Source organism: Elephantulus edwardii, unplaced genomic scaffold, assembly GCF_000299155.1.
Source record: "Elephantulus edwardii isolate Elephantulus edwardi_28Jun2011 unplaced genomic scaffold, EleEdw1.0 scaffold00271, whole genome shotgun sequence".
Classification (NCBI taxonomy): Eukaryota; Metazoa; Chordata; class Mammalia; order Macroscelidea; family Macroscelididae; genus Elephantulus; species Elephantulus edwardii.
In genome coordinates, this window is record NW_006400021.1 from 2,306,137 (window position 1) to 2,331,331 (window position 25,195).

Consider the following 25,195-nt stretch of genomic DNA (forward strand, 5'->3'; position numbering starts at 1 on the left):
TGTGAGTGTACCGTCAAATCAGATCTGACTGGTACAGGACGAGATTGTTCCTCCTTCCCTTGGCAGAGCATCTGGTGGGTTCAAACCATGTGCCTTTGGGATTGTAGTTGCAGCTCCTTGCCACTAGGCCGCCAGAGCTCCCCAAGTGTGTTTTTGTTTTTGTTTTTTTTTTAAAGATTTGTTTGTTTGTTTGTTTTATTATTATTTTGTGTGTCTGTGTACCGTCAAATCAGATCTGACTGGTATAGGAGGAGATTGTCCCTCCTTTCCCGGCAGAGCATCTGGTGGACAAGTGTGTGCTTTTAAAGTAACCAAGAGTTATAGTTTTGAGAAGGCTGGGAGCAAGGGCTGAGGTAATTCTGACAGTTAATTGTGAGAATTACAAACAGAGAATCATATGTAATGTATACTAAATCAGTCTAAGTTTGACAACCACCCTCTATATTGTTCTGTGCAGAAGTGTTAATATCTTGGGCTCATGCCTGGGTCACACTTTCCTATTTTTCATCATCTACCATGTAGACCAATTATCTGTTCAGAATTAGTAATATATGCTACTGCCAGTTTCTAATGTTGTCCATGGTCCCTTCAGTTAACTCTAAAGCTTAATTCTTTGTTCCAAAAGCAGCTCTCTTCCTCAAGAACAGAAGCCTTTTGAAAGTAAAACTAAACCTTTTGTGAGAAGTCGATTCAAAAAACCAAAGCCGAATTTATCAAGAGCAACTCTAAAGAGAGAAATTACAGAAGCAGAAAGATGTGTGCCTGGGAAGAAATCAGAAACTGAGAAATCAGAAATGGAGACTATTGTAATACAACAGAAGAATAAACAAACTAATGACCAACCTCAAGATGTGAGTGATCCTTAAAGGGGAGTGTTTTTTTAATTGTGTTTTATTATTATAATCCTGTGCAATACTCTGGATGGTGCAAATAGTTAACGCTGTCTGTGGTAACCAAAAGATTGGTGGTTTAAGTTTACCCAGAGGTCCTTGGAAGAAAGGCCTATTTTTGTAGAATCGACCCCTGGGAACCCCATGGGGCACAGTTCTACTCTGACACACGCGGGATCACTGTGAGTTCAAAATGGCTTAACGTCAAATGCTAGTGTTACTAAAGTGAAAGACACAGAATTAAAATTTCACAAATATTTCTTATTTTTCCTGTGTAGTAGTATTCCTCTGCTTACCCTCATTATTTCACATACCTTGTGTGAGAATTTCAGATATCTGATGATGGATGAACAAGTGTCAAGTGAATGTATTTCTAGTTCAGGTTCTGACTTTTATTCACTGCAGCCATAAGCAAATTTTTAATAAGTTTCTTTATAGCAAGAATTAGTGTAATAATTCCTTATTTTATTACTGTTAATAAAGATACTATTAATATTAAAAACTTGAAATGTATTAGAGAAGATTATTTTACATCACTGACTCATTCCATAATTAAGATTGTGTCTGAAACTTTGAAATATTATTTGACATCCTGAACTGGCTAAACCATTTGCTGTACAGAAGTAACTTATGATTGCTATAATGCTTTACACTGTCACACTGATCTGTCAGATGCGATAATGGTTACCCATGGTGGACAGTGTTTGGTGGAGCTCCCCGATTCAGACAAGCTTGGAAGCAGGAATGGCACCCACTTCCAGAATAGCTTGCCTCTGGAAACTCTGTGAGCTTAGAGAAATGACGAAAGTTAAACAGGTGTTCAGGTCTTTCGTTAATAGGGTTGCCATGAGTCGCCTGCTATTCGACAACACTTCATAACCACCACCACCACCACCATCACAACCTATCTTAGTTCTTTACTGTATACCAATATTTGCATTTATTCATTTCATCTTATAATAGGGAACTCATTTATCTTATCAGTTCTTTTTTCTGGTTATGAAAGTTTCAAGTTGGAAAGATGCACATAGTTTATAATTTGAGAGGTTATAATTTGAGAGTCTTTTATGATGTTCCCTCCCAAGTTAATCATATAGAAGTTTTGAGTATATTCCTCTTTGCTTTTCTCTCTAGATGTATTAATAATGTATACATATATTTCTGTTTTTTTTTTTAAATAGCATAAAAGTTCACCTTTTCATTTTTCTACTTGATAAGACATTGTGAACTTCTTTTTGGAACATATATGGACATTTAGCGTATTTTAAATGGCTCCGTAGCTCTTCTCTGCTGACGTGGTCCATAGGCAGTTGCACTGCTAACCCAAAGGCTATACCTCTTTGGAGGTTCAAATCCATCACAAGGTGAAGATGGGCAGTCACTTCTGTGTGATTTGTTCTGGTTGTTACGTGCTGTTGAGTCAGAACTGACCCTCTGAGTGAGGTTTCAGAGGCTGTAAATTACATGGAAAGAGATTATCTTTCTCCCTCAAAGCAACTGGTAGATTCAAACAATATGTTTTTGAGTTGGTGGTGCAACTCGTACTGCTAGGCCACCAGAGCTCCTGCTGTGTGATTTATAGCCTCTTAAATCCAATGGAGGATCAGCTATGAGTCAATTCTGACTAGTCAGCAATGAATTTGTTTTTTGCATTGCAAAGATTTTTTTCTATAATTATATTTTATTAATTTTCATAAACATTTACAGAGATTTTGGGCTTCCACTCATTCATTGTTGCACTATTCTCTCTACCCTCCTCCCAGTTTGTTCTTGTCCAAATGCCACAGTGCTTGTCAAAGCCAGTTCTGATTAATCTTCTTTGTCAGTGTGTCCTTTGCCATTCCCTATCACTCCTCCCTGAGAGAGAATTCACCCTGAGTCATAAGGAAAAGGGGACGGCGTATTCTCTTAGCTACTTCCTGCTGAAAAGGGACGCTGTGGGTTTCAGGGTGAAGATCTTCTCTCACTACTCTAAAGGGCCCCTTTGGCAGTAGGAAACACATAGACTATTATGGAGATTGATTTTGGAATTTAGATGCACTCTTATTGATTGTGCTTGGCCGTACATGTTCATATCCTTGAAGATGTATCATGGGGGTGTTGCAACCTAGAAGACACAAATTTGACTAACAAGTTATAAGTACATGAGTCCAAAAATTATGGAAAAGTAAAAGAAAAGATTCTTTCATTGTTTTGCAAACCCTCCCCCAGGTCCCCTCCACCATGTAGCCCTCGCTCTAGTCTCCTGTGATGACAGAAATACCCAGTTATATCTCTCTTTTAAACGGTTCTCTCCCTCCTCTGTTTCAGTGCAGTATACATTATTGAACCCATCTTACTCAGTCTCTCCCCAAGCCCAAGGACAGTCCCATTCTACAACAGTGGCATCATGTAATATTTGTCCTTTTGTGACTGGGATATTTCACTCAGCATAATGTTCTCCAGAGTCAACCATTTTGAATAATATTGCATGAGTTCCTTGTTTTTTAATGCAGCATAGTATTCCATTGTGCGAATATACCACAGCTTCTCTAGCCATTCGTTTGTTGATGGGCACTTAGGTTGTTTCCAACTCCTTGCTATTGTGAACAAAGCTGCAATAAACATGGGTGTGCATATATCTGCTTGGATGTCAGCTATGGTCTCTTCAGGGTACATTCCCAGTAGTGGAATTGCTGGGTCAAATGGTATCTCTATTTGCATTGCAAAGATTTTTAGAATGTGTTTAATCAATGCTACATTGAATACTTTTCTTGATCATAGTACTTTGTTTTTTGTTTATTTTCTTTTGTTGTTTTACAATGATAAATTTACTTGTATATACAATTCTAGATAATTGTTGGAATATTTTTATAGCATAAATTTTTATAAATGCTCTTAGAATTTAAAACTTTTATAAATAGTTGTCTGATTGCTATCTATTAAGATTGTACTAATTTATTTCTTTGCTTATAGGATATGGAAGTTTCTGTGTCTGTCTTTACCAACCCTGTATGACACTTAAAAGGAACAATTCTCTTTCTTCTAGGATATGGTTTCCCTAATGACACCAAGGGAAAAAAGTGAATCAGATCACAAGGAAGAAAAGGCTGTGATAATACCATGTGTACAGACTGAAGAGAACCTTTCACATTCACATTCTGTTGGGCCACCGGAGCAGTCTCAGACTACAGAAGCCCAGGAAAATGACTTAGTAGCTTCTATAGGGTAAACATTGATATTTTAAAAAATTATCTTATGAGGACACTTTTTAGCATATTTTTTCATTTTAATTCGGATTACTTTTAAAGTGTATTCTTTTAAGTGAATATAGAGTATTATTGTTGTTAATTGCCTTTGAGTCAATCTTGACTCCTGGCAGCCCTGTGGGTTACTGAGTAGCACTGCTGCATACTATATTTATAATCAGCAGGCAATTTAATCTACTTTTTCTTTAATAGTACAGGAATATTTTTAAAGAGAGATTGTAAGAGAATCAGATATTATACTTTTACATTAGTTTTTAGCCCTTTAAAAGTCAAGCTTCCTCCTTTTTTTTTCTGCCTGATTTTCTAGTGCTTGTAATATAAACAGTTTACAAGAAATAAAACAAAGTGAGGTCCAAACTACTCAACCAGTGCGACGCCGACTTCTGAGACCAAAACCAAACATAAGAAGGATTGAACAGAGGCAAATATCTGAAAAAGGTCAAGGTAAAGACATAACTAAGGAAGAAAAGCCAGTGTTAGAAAAAGATGAGACTAAACAGTTGCCTCCTATGGTGAGTTATTGTTACATGATTAAAGTAGAAATAGACATTTTTTCTTAACTAATGAATATTTATTATAAAAATGCTCAATCAGTATAAAATAATGCGAAATAATACTAAGTGCCCCTAATTTCACCATTCTGAGATTACTGCTGAAAACCTTATCATATATCTTACTAGATTTATTTTGTTCATGACTAGTTTTGTAAGTTTAAATAATAAATTCATTTTACACTTGTTATTTGGTAGTTTCTTTTATTGACTATGTTAAGTGGCTTTCTGTGTCAAGAAATACAGAAGCACGTATTTTTTAGTTGATGCTTAGTAATACCACTTTTTGAACTGTCATTAACTGGTCTTTTTTTTAGAGAGACTGATATCAATTAAAAAAGAAATAATTATTCTTTTTTTAAAAATAAATATTGTTAAAAAAAGAAATGGGTGCACACTCATGTTTATTGCAGCTTGGTTCATACTAGCAAGGAGCTGGAAACAACCTAAGTGCCCATCAACAAACGAATGGATAGAGAAGCTGTGGTATATTCACACAGTGGAATACTACGCTGCATTGAAAAACAATAAACTCATGAAATATTATCCAAAATGGATGACACTGGAAGACATTATGCTGAATGAAATATCACAGTCAAAAGGACAAATACTGCATAGTGTCCCTGTTGCAAAACAGGACTGACATCAGGCTTGGGGGGGAGACTGAGAAAGATGGGTGAAATAATGTATACTGCATTGAAACAGATGAGGGAGAAAACTGTTTAAAAGGGATATGTGATTAGGTATTATTGTCATGACATGAGTCCAGAACGAAGGCTGCATAGTGGAGTGGACCTGGGGACAGGGATTGTAAAACAATGAAAGAATTTTTCTTTTACTTTTCAAAGAGAAGAGGGTACGGGGTCTGGGGGAAGGATTGGGAGGGTAGAAAAGTGCAACAATGAATGAATGGAGATCCAAAGTTTCTGTAAATTTTCATTAAAATTGATAATAATAAAATAGAAATGGAACACATTTGACACTCTAGGGATTGGTGAGCTGAGAAACACTGATATGGGTACATCAAATTTGATAATCATGTGATCTGCTATGCCAGGATTGAAACAGGAAGAACAGGTTCCCATTTATTGTCAAAAAGACCATTTTAGATCCATCCTGAAGTACAGTACTTTGAGTGACAGGATATTATCCATACATACACATACAAGGAAGACCTTTTAATATCACTACCCTTCAGCTATTTGCACTACCAACTATAAAGGCAAATGGGAGGAAATAGAAGATTTCTACCAACTTTTACAGTCTGAAATTGGTTGAACATGCAACCAAGATTCATTAATAGTAATAATTGACTGGAGTGCAACAATTGGAAATAAAGAAGTACCAGTAGTAAAAAAATACAGCCTTAGTAATGGAAATGAGACTAGAGAGAGAATGTTGTACAATCAACGAGTTATTCATTGCAAATACCTTTTATAAGAAAACACAAATGGCAGTTATACGCATGGATCTCACCTGAAGGACTACACAGAAATTAGATTGATTACATCTGTGGAAAGAATCGTTGGTGAAGCTCATTATCAGCTATAAAAATCAGGACAGTTGCTGACTGTGGAACAGACTCTCAGCTACTCATGTGCAAGTTCAAATTGACACTGAATAAAATTAGAACAAATAAAAAAAACCCACCAAAATAAGACCTTGAGTCTATCTCACCTGAATTTAAAAATCACAAGGGCAAGTTTGAGACATTGAACACTAATGAACAAAGAGCTGAGGAATGCTAATCAGCAGTGACATCCATGAAGAAAACAAGATCGTTACAAAAAGTAGAGGAGAAAAGACCAGGATGGATGTCAGAAGAGACTCTAAATATTGCACTAGAATAGTGAGAAGTCAAAAACAAAGGAAGAAATGAAAAGTTAAAGACTTGATCAGAACATTTCAAAGGGGAGCTTACGAAGACAAAGCAAAGTATTATAATGAAAAGTTCAAAGAGCTAGAATCATGAAGTCCAAAGGGAAGAACTCATATGGTATTTATCAAGCTAAAGGAATTATAGAACAAATTTAAACTATGATATACAATCCTTAAAGATGTTATGGGCAATATATTTAATGATCCAGGAAGCATCAAAAGAAAATGGGAGGACTTAACAGTCACTGTACCAAAAAGAATTGGTACCTTTTCAGGAAATAACATATGATCAGTAACTAATGGTGATGAAAGAGGAAGTTCAAGCTGCTCTGAAGAAATTGACCAAAAAAACGGTGACATATTTCAGCAAAAGAATGAAACCCTGGATGTGCTCACCAGATTGTGCTAAGAAATCTGGAAGACAGCTACCTGGTCAACTCACTGGAGGAGAGCTATGTATTCACTCCCATCAAAAAAGATGAACAAAATGGAAATTAGTGAACAACAAACAATGTATGAGCAAGATCCTGTGATAATGAAGGAAGACGTTCAAGCTGCTCTGAAAGAACTGGGAAAAACAAGACCCCAGGAATTGACGGCATACCAATTGACATATTTCAACAAACAAGACGCTGCTCTGGATGCACTCACCAAATTATGCCAAGAAATCTGGAGGACAACTACCTGGCCAACTGACTGGAAGAGATCTATATTCCCAAAAAAAGGTTACCCAAGAGTGCGGAAATTACCAAACGATATCATTAATATCACATGAGAGCAAGAGTCTGTTGAAAATTATCCAAAAAATGACTGGAACAGCACATTCACAGAAAACTGTCAGATCTAAAGTCTGGATTTAGAAGAGGCTGTGTTACTAGGATGTTATAACAAATGTTAGATAGATTTTGGCTGAAAGCAGAGAGTACCAGAGAAATGTCTATCTTTGTTTCATTGCCTATACAAAGGTGTTTGACTCTGTGGATCACAACAAACTGTCGCTAATGTAGAGAAGCATGAGGATCCCCAAACACCTGATTAGACTTATATAAAGTCTATACCAAGCCCGGGAAGCTGGGTGTCGGAACACTGCATGGTTCAAAATCAAGAAGGCAGTGCATCAGGCATCTCTGTGCCTTTTCCGTATGTCTATATGTGAATGATTCATGAGGTTGCAGTGAAGGAGAATGAAAGAAGAACAGCTTTATGAAGAAGAAAGTGGCATCAGGATTGGAGGAAGACTCATCAACAACCTACATTCTGCAGATGATATGACCTTGCTCACGGAAACTTAGGAGGATTGAAGAAAGTCAGAGATAGGCAACCTTTAATATTAGTTGCATCTCAATATCAAGGAAACAAAGATTTTCACCACCACAGTAATTGACCACATTGTGATAGATGGAGAAAGGATTGAAGTTGTTAATAATGTAATCTTTTTTATTTATTTATTTTATTATTTTTGTGTGTGTACCATCAAATCAGATCTGACTGGTACAGGAGGAGATTGTTCCTCCTCCAGCAGAGCATCTGCTGGATTCGAACCATGCACCTCTGGGCTTGCTGTGCAGCTTTTTGCCACTGGGCCATCAGAGCTTGCCAGTAATTTAATATTTTTTTTTTAAATATTAGTTTTAGTAAAAATTTATAGACTTTGGATTTCCATTCATTCATTGTTGCACTTTTCTCCCCTCCCAACCCTCCCCTCTAGTACACTACCATCTTGTAAAAGTAAAATAAAAATTCTTTTATTGTTTTACAAACCCTCCCCCAGGTCCACTCTACTATGCAGCCTTCACTCTGGACTCCTGTCATGACAAAAATACCTAACCACATATCCCTTTTAAACAGTTTTCTCCCGCATCTGTTGCAATGCAGTCTACATTATTTATCCTGTCTTTCTGAGTCTTCCCCGAACCCCGATGTCAGTCCTGTTTTACAACAGTGGCACCATGCAGTATTTGTCCTTTTGTGACTGAGATACTTCACTCAGCATAATGTCCTCCAGGGTCACCCATTTTGAATAATATTTCATGAGTTCCTTGTTTTTCGACGCAGTGTAGTATTCCGTTGTGTGAATATACCACAGCTTCTCTATACATTCGTTTGTTGATGGGCACTTAGGTTGTTTCCAACTCCTTGCTATTGTGAACAAAGCCGCGATAAACATGGGTGTGCATATATCTACGTGGATGTCAGGTATGGTCTCTGGGGTATTTTCCCAGTAGTGGAATTGCTGGGTCGAATATTATCTCTATTTGCAACTTTTTGAGAAAGCGCCATACCACCTTACACAGTGGTTGCTCCATTTTACACTCCCACCAACAGTGAATAAGGGTTCCAGTTTCTCCACAACCTCACCAGCATTTGTTGTTTGCTGTTCTGTTAAATTTTGCAATTCTGACTGGGGTAAGATGATATCTCATAGCTGTTTTGATTTGCATCTCTCTTAGAGCTAGGGATTTTGAACATTTCCTCATGTGCTTGTTAGCCATCTGAATGTCTTCTTTGGTTAAGTGTCTGTTCATATCCTGTGCCCATTTTTCTATTGGATTATTATCTTTATCTTGTTCAAGTATTTTATAAATTCTGGATATAAGTCCCTTATCTGATACGTCATTACCAAATACTTTTTCCCAGTGTGTTGCTTCCCTTTTTTACCCTGTTGGGGAAGTTTTTGGATGTGCGTAGGGATTTGATTCTTAGAAGACTCCATTCTTCTGTTTTATCTTCTCCTGGTTGTAGGTTTTTCAGGATACTTGGAAGACTGTTTATGTTGTGGATTAGAACTTCTAGCGTTGTTCCTAGCTTTTCTTTAATGAAGTTTATAGTCCTTGGTTTTAGTCCTAGGTCCATGATCCACCTTGAGTTGGTAATAATTTAATCTTATTTAGATCCACAATCAACACTTCTGGCATCAGCACTTAAGAAATACAAAAAGTGAGTTGCTTTGGGAAAATCTACTGTCAAGGATCTCTTCAAGAGTGCTAATGTGCAATGATGTCATTTTAGAAAGGCTAAGTGTGCTTGATCCAGGCTTTGGTCTTCTAAGTTGTTTGCTATGCATCTGGGAGCTGGATGATGACTAAGGATGACAGAAGAATTGATGCCTTTGGGTTGTGGTGTTGGAGAACAATATGTAACATACCATGTGCTGCCAAGGGAACAAATTAGGTCATTCCTAGAAAGGATAAAACCAGTTTGTTCCTTTGTGGTAAGGATTTTTTAAGTTCTTTCTCATATTGCATGCTGCCAGGAGGGATCAGAGTCCTTGGAGAAGGACATCATGCTTGGAAGGGTAGAGGGTCAGTGCAGGTCAGAAGGGCCCTGAATAGAATGGATTTACACAGTGACTGTGGCAGTGATGTCAGGTGTGTCTGAGACAGGTTGGCTCACGACAAGGCAAGGTTCAGCGCTATTGTTCATAGGGTTGATGTGAGTCGTAGTCAATGCAGTGGCACATAACAACATTAATTAGAAAATCTTAAGTTTTTTTTTTCTAAAAACGCCCACTTGAACTACTTTTTTTTCAGTTATTACGTTTCTAAGGGAAAACAGATGGATTAAAATGGTTATAATCTGTATGTCAACAGAAAAAAAAAGACTTTAAAAACTAAGTGTGCACTTTTCTTTGTTTCCTTACAGATTGCTGCTATTGTTTTAAAAAATATTTTGTAGACATACTAATTGTATCATTCTTGAAACTCTCCTTGAACTACACAGTATTTTGGGGGCAACAAACTAGGAACATTGCATACTCAATCTGAGTCTTATTAAATACCTTTTTTCCTGAATAAAATATTTTAGGAGCTATGTTCCTCAATAAAAACCAAACTAAAACTATTATTTATTATTATTTTCAGCCAGATTTTCAAATTGGAACTGAAATTGACGTTGTGTCCTCCAAGGTTTCTGAGTGTAGCATCAATGAAAGCCAGAGTCTTGTAGTTCTTGGAGAAAGCCTTCATGTAAACAAAGATAATGCTTCAAATGAAAACCCAAGGTGAGTTTGTTTTTAGTCAGTAAAGCAAAAAACTTGCCCAGGATTAAAGCTGGATTTTTAAATAATCACTTTTAAATCATACTTTGGAAATTTTTGTCAAAGGATGAAGTGATATTTATAAAGTGTTCTATAACAATTGTATAGTATGACTAATAGTCTCTTAATTTGTAATTTCTCCAAAAAATCTTCATTTTTCTGTCTTAAAACTTTTAGTTGTTGTCAGAGACGTTCTTAAGTTTTTTGCATTTTGTTTGGGTAATGTGTAACCTGCTGATTGAAGTTCGTAAATAAGAAATTTTATAATAATCCTACAACTAGAAGTAACTATGTCTGAAGTTAAAGTCAGTGAAAGCAGTCAGTATGCTCAGTTGCCAAAAAAGAAGTTAGCAGTTTGCATTTACCCAGAGGTTCATAGGCAGCTGACCTGGCATTCTACTTCTTTTCTTTTTTGTAATTTTTTAAATTTTAATAATTATAATGAACATTTATAGAGATTTTGGATTTCCATTCATTCATTGCTGCACTTCTCTCCCCGCCCAGGCCCCCAGTTTGCCCCTCTATTTGAAAAGTAAAAGAAAAACTCCCTGGTACACAATCCCCCCCACACCAGTAGCCAGGAAATTAAAAGGCGCATTGCCATGGGAAAGTCTGCTGTTAGGGACCTCTCCAAAGTACTGAAGAGCAATGGTGTCTCTCTGGAGACTAAGGTGCATTTGATACAGGCCATGGTCTTCGCAGTCACTTGTTATGCATCAGAGGAGTTGGACAATGACCAAAGAGGATAGAAGGAGAATTGATGCCTTAGAGCTGTGGTGCTGGAGAAGAGTATTGAGAATACCATGGACTGCTAGGAAAACAAACAGATTTGTCCTAGAAAGGGTTACACCGTCTAACATACTTTGGACATGTTGTGAGGAGAGACCGGTACAAAATTTAACAGAATCTCATTGTCTCAGATTTTCCTCCCTATTCCTCCAGTTTGCTTTTCTCTGTAAAAAGATTCTTTCTTTGTTGCACAAGACATGTGTGATTTGTTTTTTTTACATTTTTAAAAATTTATTATTAATTTCAATGAAAATTTACAGAGACTGGATTTTCATTCATTCATTGTTGCACTTTTCGCCCCTCCCAACCCTCCCACCTAGTACACTACCCTCTTGGAAAAATAAAACAAAAAATCTTTCATTGTTTTACAAGTCCTCGCTCCAGTTCCACTTCACTATTCAGCTGTTGCTCTGGATTCCTGTCATGACCAAAATCCCTAATAATTTTCCCTCTTAAACAGTTTTCTCCCTCATCTGTTTCAATGCAGTATACATTGTTGAACCCATCCTTCTCGGTCTCCTCCCAACCCCGAAGTCAGTCCTTTTTTAAACAGTGACACCATGCAGCATTTGTCCTTTTGTGACTGAGATACTTAACTCAGCATAATGTCCTCCAGGGTCACCCAGTTTGAATAATATTTCATGAGTTCTTTGTTTTTCAATGCAACGTAGTATTCCATTGTGTGAATACACCACAGCTTCTCTGTCAGTTCATTTGTTGACGGGCACTTAGGTTGTTTCCAACTCCTTGCTATTGTGAACAAAGACGCAATAAACATGGGTGTGCATATATCTGCTTGGATGTCAGTTATGGTGTCTTTGGGGTATATTCCCAGTAGTGGAATTGCTGGGTCAAATGGTACTTTTTGAGAAAGCGCCATACTGCCTTCCACAGTGGTTGCACCATTTTACACTCCCACCAACAGTGAATAAGGGTTCCAGTTTCTCCAGAACCTCGCCAGCATTTGTTGCTTGCTGTTCTGTTAAATTTTGCAGTTCTGACTGGGGTAAGATGATATTTCATAGGCGTTTTGATTTGCATTTTTCTAGAGCTAGAGATTTTGAACATTTCTTCATGTGCTTGTTAACCATCTGAATGTCTTCTTTGGTGATGTGTCTGTTCATATCCTGTGCCCATTTTCCTATTGGAGTATTTACCTTTATCTTGTTGTGGTGCTCAAGTATTTTATAAGTTCTGGATATAAGTCCCTTACCTGATATGTCATTACCAAATACTTTTTTCCCAGTCTGTGGCTTCCCTTTTTACTCTGTTGGAGAAGTTTTTGGTTGTGCATAGGGATTTGATTCTTAAAAGATTCCATTCATCTATTTTATCTTCTCCTGGTTGTAGGTGCCATGTGTGATTTTATAGCCAACTTTTTTAATCCTTTGAACACAGAATAATTTTATGGCCAAAATGGTTTATTTAATTTTGTAATTTTGAGTTTTGCTCTTCTGTGTGATTTGTATTTAATTCCAGAGAGGACCACAAACCTTACACTCCTAGTCCAGCGCCATTGGTGAGACGGTCATTCAAGAGGGCCAGGCCAAATCTGGAAAGGGCCCACACTAAGAGAAAGAAACCAGGAACAGAGAAAGATGTGGCAGCTCAGAATGAGGCAATAAAGCCTGAAAAGAATTTGTTGCAGGAAGAAAATTCTGATGACCAGTTAATTCTCAAAGTAAGTTGATAAAATTTTCATGGAAATTTTCATATCTTTCTGATACAAGTATGTATTGATTACATGTACATTTTGTGCAATGTAGGTAGGATTTTGTATGATTTGGATATTGAGTAAATAACCATATTAAGACCTTTTCAGGGCCTCCTTCTGTTTGTCCTCATTGCTTCTTGCTGTTGCTGGCACAAGCTGGAAGATTTGGCAGCAGCCAGGGCTGTGGCAGCAGCAAGACAGCAAGAATTGAGCAGGGAGGGAGTGGAGCGTGCCCTCCACCTGCTGCAGCTGCTGCTGCCAGCCTGCAGGACAAAGCTTGTGCATAGAGCCATGTCCTCTGCCTCACCTATTTAATCCAGTCTGTGACTCTGTGTGTCAAGAGTTTGGATTCAGTGCTCGCTTCGGCAGCACATATACTAAAATTGGAACGATACAGAGAAGATTAGCATGGCCCCTGCGCAAGGATGACACGCAAATTCGTGAAGTGTTCCATATTTAAAAAAAAAAAAAAGAGTTTGGATTCAGGGCCATTAAAGCCGTGAGGGTAAAATAATTAACAAAAGGGAGAGCAACTTCCGTGTGTGTGTGTGTGTTTTAAAGTATTTTATGGGATCTTGGATTTTGGGAAGAATATGTTAAGCTATGCTTGTCTATATTATTAAAATTTAGAACCTCAGTTGTGTATGATTTAAAAGTTAAGGCCAAATTTATTTCCAAGATAACATGAACTTATTTCTTCTTAAATTTAAGGAAAAGACTGAACTTCTGACGTCTCTGGAAATTTCAGCAAGAAAAGATTATGTAGTTCCTAAAGAGACTGTTTTAGCCAAAAAAGATTCACACTCTGAAGAATGTAGAGCATTGGGAAGTACTGAAAAGGAAACCATAGGCGATAATTCTAGGTCTTCAGGAGTTGAAGAACAGTGTATCAGTAAGCCACCAAGGTAAAGTTTTATTCAACAAGTGCTTTCAGAAGTCACTTACTCCTTATCATTGTCTTATTTCATCTTCCTATGCAGCAAAAACATAACTTGGACCTGGAAATCGTTTGTTATTGACAGATCTGTTTCTTTTCCACTTTTGATTACTATCTCCTGAAGCTATTTTTTCCCCCCAGTTAGAAAATTTCTTTTCTAACTTGAAAATTCTAAGTGTACTAGACATTTTGGGTATGCTAGTTTTAGAAGAAGACTAATTAAAAAAGTAATTATCAAGTAATTAGTGTACTAATTCACATGGCATAGCACACACACATGAAAGGTATTCCTCTTCCATAATTTTCAAATAAAGTAGAAAGGAACCAAAGTTCCAAAAATAGCATTGATTGGAAGGAATTTTCTGTCCTCTCTTTTTTTCCATCTGACATCAATAATGATGGCGCAGCCTCTTGTTAATCTACTTTGAACTCCTGGCAGTACTCTCTGTCTGTGTTCAATTCTCTCCTTTTTTGAAGGCTCTTAAGCAGCATTTTTTAATTCAGACCATGGTCTTTTCAGTTACTTGCTATGCTGCTGAGAACTGGACGATGAGTAAGGATGACAGAAGAAAAACTGATGCCTTCAAACTATGGTGTTAGATCATATTACTGAACATCACATGGGCTGCCAAAAGAACAGTAGATATCTTGAGACAGTGTACCTTGAGTGTTCCTTGGAGGCAAGGATGGTGAAGCTTCATTTCACATCCTTTGGGCATATTGCTAGGAAAGACTATTCCTTAGAGAAGAACATTATGCTTGGAAAGGTAGAGGGGGATGGCAAAAAAGAGGAAGACTTAACCAGGTAGGTTGACACAGTGATTGCAGTAGTGGGCTCCAGTTTCAGAGATTTTGAAGGTGGCACAGGATAGGTCAGGGTTCAGGTCTCTTGTTCCTAGGGTCGCTATGAGTTGTACTTGACTTGACGTCACCTAAACAATAACAAACTCTGTTTTTGTTACGGCAAAAATACATATTTTTATGTATGTGTGCATATATATGTTGAGGTTTGTGGTATATATTAGTGGTAGGTAGTTCCACTGCCAACCCAAAGACACGTGGTTCAAATCCACCTACTGCTCTGTGGAGGAAGATGAGTAGTTTCCTCCCATGTGATTTATTGTTTCTGAAAACTTGCTGGAGGGTCAGCTTTGAATTGTTCCCGATTCAAAGGCACATAACTACCTACAGAGCATCTATATACACATACATGAAATATTTATGTGTATGAATATATTTTATAACAACATGCATATATATGTGTGTATGTATGTTACAACTTTCTATGTTTGCCATGGCTGAACCAAAAAAGAAGGAATATACGAATTTCTGTAGAAATTATGAGTCTATGAAGAATTTGAGGAGATGAGAGTAGCTGGTATCTCTCAGAGTGCAAAATAATTTTGGAATGTAAAGAATTTCTTGGATTGAGTTCCATGAACCTATGTTCCTGAGCAGTGAAACATGATTATATGGCCCAAGGAATAGTTTCCCTTCGTAAAGAAACAATTAACAAATTAAAAAAAGGAAAGAAAATAAATCCTTATTATTGGACCAATAGGCAGCAGCATCATGATGGAGAAAAACTTAACTTGTCAATGATTTAATTTTACTTTGATCCGTAATTGACATCTTGGTAGTCAAGAAATCAGAAGACATGTTTTATTAGGGAAATCTGCTTTAAGGCCCTTTTTAAAATGCTAAAGAGCAAGTATTCCTTTTGGAAAATAAGGTGCACCTGATCCAAGCCATGGTATTTCCATTTGCTTCCTGTGTATCTGAAAATTGGACTATGAATAAGGATGACAGAAGAAAAATTGATGCCTTTGCATTGTGGTGTTGAGAAGAGTATTGAATATCACGTGAACTGCCAGAAGAACAAACCAGTCTCTCTTGGAGGTAGTACAGCCAGGGTTTTCCTTGGAGGCAAGGATATTTTAGACAAGTTATCTGGATGGGCCCAGTCTTGGAGAGAGGAGACATTATATTAGAAAATGTAAAGGATCAGGAAAAGCAAGAAAGACCCTCAGTGAAATGGATTGACGCAGTGTAACAGTTGATTCAAGTATGTCAGAGATGGTGATGATAGGGCAGGATATGGCATGGCTCAGATCTGTTATCATAGGATCTTTGTCACCTAACCACAACAATAGCATCACAACAGTTATTTTACATTATAGTAAACCAGTATTTTCTTATCCCATAATCTGTATCTGTTAACTCAATGTCTTTATCCCTTCGTATTTTAATTCTAGTCGTGTTTGATTTTTACTTATATTTCTTGTTAGGTGCTGTTGAGTGGACTGACCCTGATTCTGGCTCTGACTTACAGCAAGAACGAATGACATGCTGTCAGTCTTGTGCCCTCAACACAGCCTCCACTGTTTAGGCCCATTCTGTGTCACTTCATCTCTTTGAAGATCATCTTCTTCGCTCTTTAATTTTGCTGCCCCCTCTTGAGACTATTCACAAGGGCTCACCATCCTTCCTTATAAGAAGAACTCTTAACCTAATTTGCTCAAACACAGATTTGTTTGTTCTTCTGAATTGAGATTTTACTCTAAAAATTTAGATTTCTATAAAAATAATCCTTGTGCATATGGTGATCATAGTGTTGTAGTAATAGGTCCATAGCATATTCATGTATATATCAGAACCACAATTCAGAACCATTAATTATTTTTAGATGTTTCTTCAGTCTGGCATTCAGATTACATTATGTGAATTCATAATATTCATAGCATTCACATTCATTATGAAGTAATTGAAATTGCCAAATCCTAGCCACTAGACCACCAGGCAACTCCTTATAAGAAGCAGTTGAAACACCATGGTTGAGATCAAGTACACACTTAGTCTTTACACTAATTACATTTGGTCTTTTGCACTTTGGGGAGGTCCTTCACAGCATATTTTTCCAATGCAGCTCTTTGATATCTGTATTCCTACTACCATGCATGTTGATTGTGGATATAGATAAAATGATCCTTAGCACCTCCAGTCTTTTTTCCATTTTACCACTTATGTATAGTAAGAGAAAAACAGCCTAGGATTAAATATTTACAATAAAGAAAGACAATAACTAGGAAGGAACTCTGAATAAGAATGTTAAGTAATAATAATAGTAAATTCTTCTCAAAATAAATTTTGAAAAAATGAAAACTTTCAGTTTAATATTTTGAACTTGGATGCCACTCTAAAGTTTGGTTTTCTAGAAAATTATCCTTGTACATATAATGACTATAGTGTTCTACTTAAATCCATCCAGCTGTCCAAAACGGTTAAAAGAATCCAATTACTCAAAAATTGCACTGGATCAAAGAACAGCTATTTCTTCTGCCTCTGAATGTGAAGTAGATCTTGGTGAAAGGAGAATACATCGAAAGAGCAAACCAAGTGCCACCAAAGGGCGTGGATCCAGGCGGAATCGAGGTAAAAGCTCTAAGAAGGAACCTAGATCTGTCAGATCTGTGCTGGTGACTCTTCGGGCTTCCCAGCAAGAAGATGAAGATGATATTGAAGATTTTGACTCTGATTATGAAGAAGAAAGCTATCACCTTGCCCCGGAAGAAGTAAACAAAGCTCCAGTATTTGTACCCCTCGGTCTTCGATCTCCTGAACCTGTTCCTACACAGATTGAGGAAACTATGGAAGAGGTAACATTTTTGCTTTGTTTTGAATCTGTGTCACTGACCTTGTTTTTTTCTTCTCTCCTACCCCCCCCTTTTTTTAAGGTAGATAATTTCTTAATTCTCTAGGTACTAGAACTTGAATAAGTGAGTCTCCGAATAATTTGTAGCAAATGTGATTTGTTTGGGGCTCAGTGGAGTACCTACCACTAAAATATGCTGATTGATTGTAATAATCACTGACACTTCCAAACTCTTACTATCTTAATTTTGCTAAGTATTTTTATCAGTTTAAGAATTGCAGTGCTTTATTTTCTTAATGTGAATTATTTCAAGTTAACATTTTATCTTAAATATTCATGTGGGAAATGAGGTTTAGTTTTGCAGTCTAGAGTGTGCCAAAATGGAATAATGAAACTTGTCATTTTGATAGCTTGAAATAGCTGTGGATGTCCCAGATACTCCATGCATAGCTCCTGTTGAACATCACCTCTTAAATACAGATGTTATTATTCAGGAGATGAATCAAGAAGAAAATTTGAATGCATTATCAATTGTAAGTAATTTTTATACTTTAGTATATTTTTGCCTTTTATTTTTAACTTTCTAAAAACTAAGGGTTTGAGAGATTTACGTTTACAATCTTAGTTTATTTCTCTCAAGTATTGAGATCAAGTAAGTATATTAGAAACTAGTTTTTTGCCTTTGACTTGGAAAACTTTGATTCTTTTTTTCTCTGTAGTATCTCAACTCAGCTCACTGCCATTGAGTCAGAACTGCCCTGTCGCTGACCCTCCAGTGTGTTCTTAGAAACTGCAAATCTCATGAGAGAAAATGCCCATCATTCTCCTTTGGAGTAGCTGTAGATTTGAAGTACCCATATTTGGGTTATCAGCACAGCTCCCTATGTAGTAGGGCTTCAGAGCTTGTCTCAGTATACTCAACAATCTTAGTCTAAATTCTTTTGAATTTAAAAAATTTTTAAAAATGGCTTTACTGATATGCTTTCTGTGTTACATACTTTACTCATTTATCCCGTAGAATTCAGTTGTTTTTAGAATTCACGTGTTTTTAGTGTATTCTTAGATACATGTGATCATTACCACAGTCAGTTTTAGAACCTTTTCATTGTCTCAAAAAGAAACAGCCTGTTCTTTAGTTATTGCTCTTTAAGTCCATGGCTTCAGAACAGAGCAGGGAAACATTGCATGGTTCAAAATCAAGAAACTAGTGCATTAGGGATGCATCCTGTCTCCATACCTTTTCAATCCATATTTGAAACATTTCATTTGGAAGGAGGAAGACTCTTTTTTTTTTTTTTTTACGTGTGTACCGTCAAATCGGATCTGACTGGTACAGGAGGCGATTGTTCCTCCTTCTTCAGCAGAGCATCTGGTGGATTTGAACCGTGCACCTCTGGGATTGCAGTGCAGAGGAGGAAGACTCTTTAACAGCCTGTGTTATGTGGTGACACAACCTTCCTTACCAAAATTGAGGAATACCAGAAGTATTTGTTGCAGAAAATCAAGGACTGTACTCTTCAATATGGATTGCATCTCAGCATCAAGAAAATAAAGATTTTTGGGCCATTTGACAACACCATGATAGATGGAGAAGAGATTGAGATTATTAACTATTCCACCTTGCTCAGGTCCACAATCCGCACTCAACAGGCAGGAAATTAAAAGATGAATTGCACTGGGAAAATCTGGAACTTCTCCAGAGTGCTGAAGAGAAATAATGTCAGTTTAGCGACTAAGGTGCACCTGATGCTGACCATGGTCTTTGCAATTACTTCAGAGAGCTCAGTGGTTACTAAGGATGACTGAAAAAGAATCGATGCCTTTGAGTTATGGTGTTGAAGAAGATTGTTGAACATACCATGTGCTGTTTAGAGAACAAACAGGTCTGTCCTGGAGAGGGTGGAACCAAGTTGCTTCCTGAAGTCAAGAATTTTAAAGTTCTGGCTCACATAATTTTGGCACTTGGCCAGGAGGGACAAGTCCTTGGAGGACGTAGTATTTGGAAGAATAGAGGGACAGTGCAGGAAAGGAAGGCCTTTAATGAGAAGCATTGACACAGTAACTAGGATAATGGGCGTGGGTGTGTCAGAGGCAGTGCAATTGGCTTAGAATAGGGCGAAATTCAGAACTCTTGTACATACGGTTGCTATGAGTTGCAGTCCACTTAACAACACCCAATGTAGGAGGGAGCTCCGGTGGCCTAGTGGTAGGAAGCTGTGCTGCATTCCCAAAGGCCCATGGTTCAAATCCACCACATGCTTCGCTGTGGAAAAGGAGGGTCAATCTCCTCCTGTGCCAGTCAATCTGATTCGACAGTACAGGAAAAACAAAGAAAGAAACAAAACCAAACAACAAAAAAGCCTCCAAAACAAACAACAGCTCCATGTAGGGAACTCTGGTGGCTCAGTGGTAAGGAATTGCACAGCTAATGCAGAAGCATGCAGTTCGAATTCACCAGCGGCTCTGTGATACGAAAATGGGTAGTCTCCCATGCTGTTTACTGCCTCTGAACACTCACTGGAGGGTCAACTATGAGTTGGTTTCCAACTTAATGTTACATAATAGGAACAACAACAGGCATTCTGGACTTGCATATGAATGGAATCATACCAAATGGAGTCTTTTTGTGACTGGCACAATATAGAGGCACAAGATACCACCACATGTAAAAGTTTAGAATAGATAAAAGACGTAAATGGGCAAACTAAAACCATGAAACACTTAGAAGAAAGTACAGGAGCAGCACTGTCAGGCCTAGCTTTCCCCCCCCCCCGTCAGACCTAGCTTCCCCCCCATAAATATTCCCCCCCTTTTTAAAAATAAATTTAATGAAAGTTTACAGAAACTTAGGGTTTTCAGTCATTCATTGTTGCACTTTTCTCCCTACCCACCTCCTCCCCCCAATTCACTCTTCTCCTTGAAAAGAAAGAAAAACTCATTGTTATGCAATCCCTCCCCCCCCAAGTCCACTCCACTACGCAGTCTTCACTCTGGACTTTGGTAATGACAAGGATACCCATTCATGTATCCCTTTTAAACAGTTCTTTCCCTCATCTGTTTCAATGCAATGTACATCATTCCTTCCCCTCTTTTTCTGTCTTCCCTCAACCCTGATGTCAGTCCCGTTTTACAACAGTGGCCCTATGCAGTATTTGTCCTTTTGTGACTGAGATAGTTCACTCAGTATAATGTCCTCCAGGATCATCCATTTTGCATAATATTTCATGACTTCCTTGTTTTTCAATGCTGCATAGTATTCCATTGTGTGAATATACCACAGCTTCTCTATCCATTCGTTTGTTGATGGGCACTTAGGTTGTTTCCAGCTCTTTACTTTGCTATAAGCCATATTGAACATGGGTGTGCATCAGGCCTAGCTTTTAACAATAATATTATCTAATGTAATAATAGAAGAACAAATATCAAGGAACCCATAAATAGTGTTTAAAGATATTAAAAACTCTTGTTCATCAAGAGACAAATGAAAAATGAACACACCAAGTAAGTGGGTATTTTGGAAGCCACACTCTAGTAAGTTTCAAATAGCCAAAATGCTTTAACACTTTGATAATTTTACAGCAGAAATGATTACATTTGTAAAAGACTGGCATGGATATTTTACCCAAGAGGATATTCAGGTGGGTATCAAATAAATGAAAAGATACTCAGCATTATTATTACCATACAATTGCAAGTCAAATCTACCATGAGGTATAGTTTCCCTCTAGGAAGAATATGATTGAAAAAGAAAAACAAAACCCCCACAAGTATATAGAGAAATTAGAGCTCTTACTCATTGCCAGTGGGAATACCAAAATCATAGTGCTATTTTGGAAAAGAGTTTTTGGAAAACATCTAAAATTCAAAGTACTCTATAGCACAGTAATTTCTAGGTATGTATCTAAAAACTTTGAAGACAGAGCCTTGTAACATGTGTTTATTATAATATTATTCATAATTGCCAAAGAGTGTAAATACTCATACACAGATGAATGGATAAATAAAATGTAGTACAAGCATTCCATAGAGAGCCAGTATAAGGGACGTCTTGGTACATGCTACAGTATGAATGGAGCTAGAACCATTATGCGGAATTAAAGAATTCACAGAAGAACCAATACTAGATGACTTACTAAAAGGCAAGAAAAGTCAAATGCATTTAAACGGAAGTTTATTTGTGATTTCTAGGGTAGGAAGGGAGGTTAATCATTTTGGAAAAATTTGCTAAGGGTAGGTTTGTACTAAATAAGGAAGGTAATTGGCTGTAAAAAAAGTTGTACCCTTTTAAAAAAATTGAATTGGCAAATTACATATTTATAACAGTGTCACTTTTTTCTGTTCTCCTTCCACTCCAATAGAGTTAAGTGCTAAGGCAGTCTTCACAAATGTAAGTGTACTGCCAAAAGCCTCATGGTGTTTGGTTCCTTGATTTGGAGGTTTAAAGCCATGGTTTCATGAAACATCCCACTAAATGGGCCTAATAACATATTTAGTGCATCTGCTACACCTCTTGGTTCATTGTGTAATACCTGGCTTCTGAAGAACTTTCAGGCAGCCATCTAAGGCAAAATAGTTTTGTCTAAAACAACAGAGGAAATTGGAAGGTGATATGGAATGTGTGCATAGTTGACTCCATGAATAGCTCTCTGTATGAGATGGAAAGATCTACATGGTGCCTGGTCACTGTAATTGCACATTGTGATCCAATTATCTGTGTAAGAATCCTTATCAGAAGTGTCAAAACACAGAGCAGAATTTCTACTATTCATGGACTTCAGACTTCCTTCAGAAACTGGGTCAATCTTAAAACTATTACCTTGAGATAAAGTCTTTAAAATGTAAACTAAAAATATTCTCCAAAATATTTTTCAAACCAAACAGTAATATAATGTTGTTTAACTAGTGGAGAATGTCTACCTTGAGTGATATGTCCTTTTAACATATATGTGGAGGTCTTCATGTCAACCACTCATCTGCTCTTGTACGGTCAGGGCTATAACATTTCTGTTTAGAGTTTTCTAACTTTATAGTGTTTTAGGTACTGTTGTGTTTCTACCTTGTTGTGTAGACTGGAAGGATGTATTGAATAAACTAAGGTTAGAATGCAAAAAAAAAAAAAAAAACCAAAAAAACCACCAAAACACCTCTATGTGGAATCAAAGTGTCAGCAACCACTTGAAAGATGGGAATCTTAGAGGATAGTGAGTTTATTAATAGGGATTAACTCAGAAGAGGAAAGGAAGAATGCTTGCACTACTTGAGGAATGTAGTCAATCCTATTGAAATGTACATGTAGAAATGCTTGGATTGGCATGTGTTTTACTTTGTATATTCTTAGGAACAATAGCAAATAAAATGAAATAATTTGGCTCTTAAATTTTTTTCTACTTGTATTTGAATTTGTGATCAATGAAACATTAAGAAAAGATAATTATCAACATTGTAATTAAAAGTGTAGGAAGACCTGTGGAATGTAGAAATATTTGAGGCATAGAACAAATTTTTGGAAAAATAGATGTTACATGTCCTTTTCTTTTTTAGGAAGTGACCACAAGTGAACATACTCAAGATGAAACAGGTAACTGTTAACAAAGGAACTATTTAAATTCTTTGAATAAGACTGTTATTGTCATGTGCCATCCATTGACTACAACTTGTAGTGACTCTATGAACAGTGGCTCTAAACCTTGTCCTGTTCTGAGCCAGTCTTGTATCAGACACATCTGACCACTCTGTCAGAGTCACTGTGTCAATCCATCTCATCCAAAGTCTTACTCTCCTATCCACCCTTCCAAGCACGATGTCTTCTCCAAAGACTCCTCTCCTGGCCACATGCCCAAAGTATGTGAGATGGAGCTTCAGAATCCTAGCCTCCATGAAGAAAGTTAGTTTCACCCTCTCCAAGACAGACTTACTTGTTTTCTTGGTGGTCCATGCCTTTTCTCCCAAACCACATCTCAAAGGCATTGATGATTCTTTTGTCATCTTTAGCCATTGTCCACCTCTATGCATAGCAAGCATTTGAGAAGACCATGGCTTGGGTCAGGCTCACCTTAGTCTCTAGACTTATTTCATTGCTCATTAGCACTTTGGAGAGGTCCTTGACAGTAGGTGTTCCCAATTGTAACTCATCCCTATGATTAACATTAGGACAATGATATAATAGCAGTCAGAACTCAGACACTTCCTGTCATCTGTTGTTTACTGTCGAGTCAGAATCAACTCATAGCTTACCCTACAGTGATTTTTCAGAGGTAGTAATTTGTATAAGAGGGTATTGCCCATCCTCTTGCAGACACCTGTTGGATTTAAAACACCTGCCATTGGGTTAGCAGTTCAACTCCTCACCATTTGGAACCAACTCATGGCCTCTTCTAAACCATGCTCTATATATTGCCTCTCAAAACCCACTGGAGGATCAGCTATGAGTCAGTTCTGACTTAACAGGAAACACCACCATTACGTTATTAAGGGAGCTCTAGTTTTGGAAGCAGGAGTGGCACCCACTTCCTAAGTAACATGCCTCCAGAAACTCTTATGAACTTTGATAAATGTTGATAGTTGTAGAGGGGCTTCAAGCCTTTTCTTCATAGGGTCACTATGAGTCGTGCTTGACACGAAGGCAGTCAATAACAACAGTTATTACTAGGTGCCTTCAAGTCAAGTACAACCCATAGTGACCCTGTGAACAACAGATCTGAACCCTCTCTTATCCTTTGTCATCCTCATACTTCCTGACACACTAGAATCCATTACAGCAGACACTGTGTCAGTTCACCTGGTTAAGGGTCTTCTTGCCCTTTGAGGACACTCTGCCTTTTCAAACATGATGTCCCTCTCTGAGGAATATCCTCTTATGGCAACATGCCCAAAGTATATGAGGCAGAGCTATATCATCTTTACCTGTAAGGAGCACTCTGGTTGCAGTTTCTCCAAGACATACTTATTTGTTCTTTTACCAGTCCATGGGCTGTTCAGTACTCTTCTTCAGCATTGTCGTTCAAAGGCATCAATTCTTCTGTCATCCTTACTCATATCCAGCTCTCACATGCATAGCAAGTAGTCAGAGAAACTATGGCCTGAATCAGACACACCTTAGTCCTTACACTGAGAAAGCCGTGACTGCAGACTTTCTTAGTGCAGCACATCTGATTTCCTGACTGCTGGTGGAAAGGGTGTTGATTGTGGTTCCAAGTAAGGTGAAGTTGTTGACAGTTTCAGTCTCAGGGAACTGTGCTGCTAACACAAAGGCTGTTCCTCACTGGCAATTTGAGTCCACCAACGGAGTCAAGCTAGATGGGATTCCCAACATAGTTTTAAAAGAGGTTTCACACCAGAAATATCATTGTTAATGTCAGATGGATCCTGGCTGGAAAGCAGAGAATACCAGATTTATATTCTATCTGTTTATGTTCTATTACTATACAAAGACATATGAGTGTGTGGATCATAATATACTATGACTAACATTGAGAAGAATGGGAATCTGAGAACACTTAC

General features: G+C 37.5%; 1 protein-coding gene across 1 annotated transcript in view; it reads left to right on the top strand.

The window, feature by feature from the left end:
• Positions 1–25,195, top strand: part of BDP1 (B double prime 1, subunit of RNA polymerase III transcription initiation factor IIIB) — a 124,632-nt gene that overhangs the window by 68,230 nt on the left and 31,207 nt on the right. Inside the window, exons 21-29 of the mRNA XM_006900046.1 lie at positions 626–851; positions 3,919–4,097; positions 4,446–4,650; positions 10,428–10,567; positions 12,872–13,073; positions 13,818–14,011; positions 17,312–17,699; positions 18,106–18,228; positions 23,237–23,273. Coding sequence (XP_006900108.1) covers positions 626–851; positions 3,919–4,097; positions 4,446–4,650; positions 10,428–10,567; positions 12,872–13,073; positions 13,818–14,011; positions 17,312–17,699; positions 18,106–18,228; positions 23,237–23,273 — 1,694 coding nt within the window. The remainder of the gene's footprint in view (positions 1–625; positions 852–3,918; positions 4,098–4,445; positions 4,651–10,427; positions 10,568–12,871; positions 13,074–13,817; positions 14,012–17,311; positions 17,700–18,105; positions 18,229–23,236; positions 23,274–25,195) is intronic.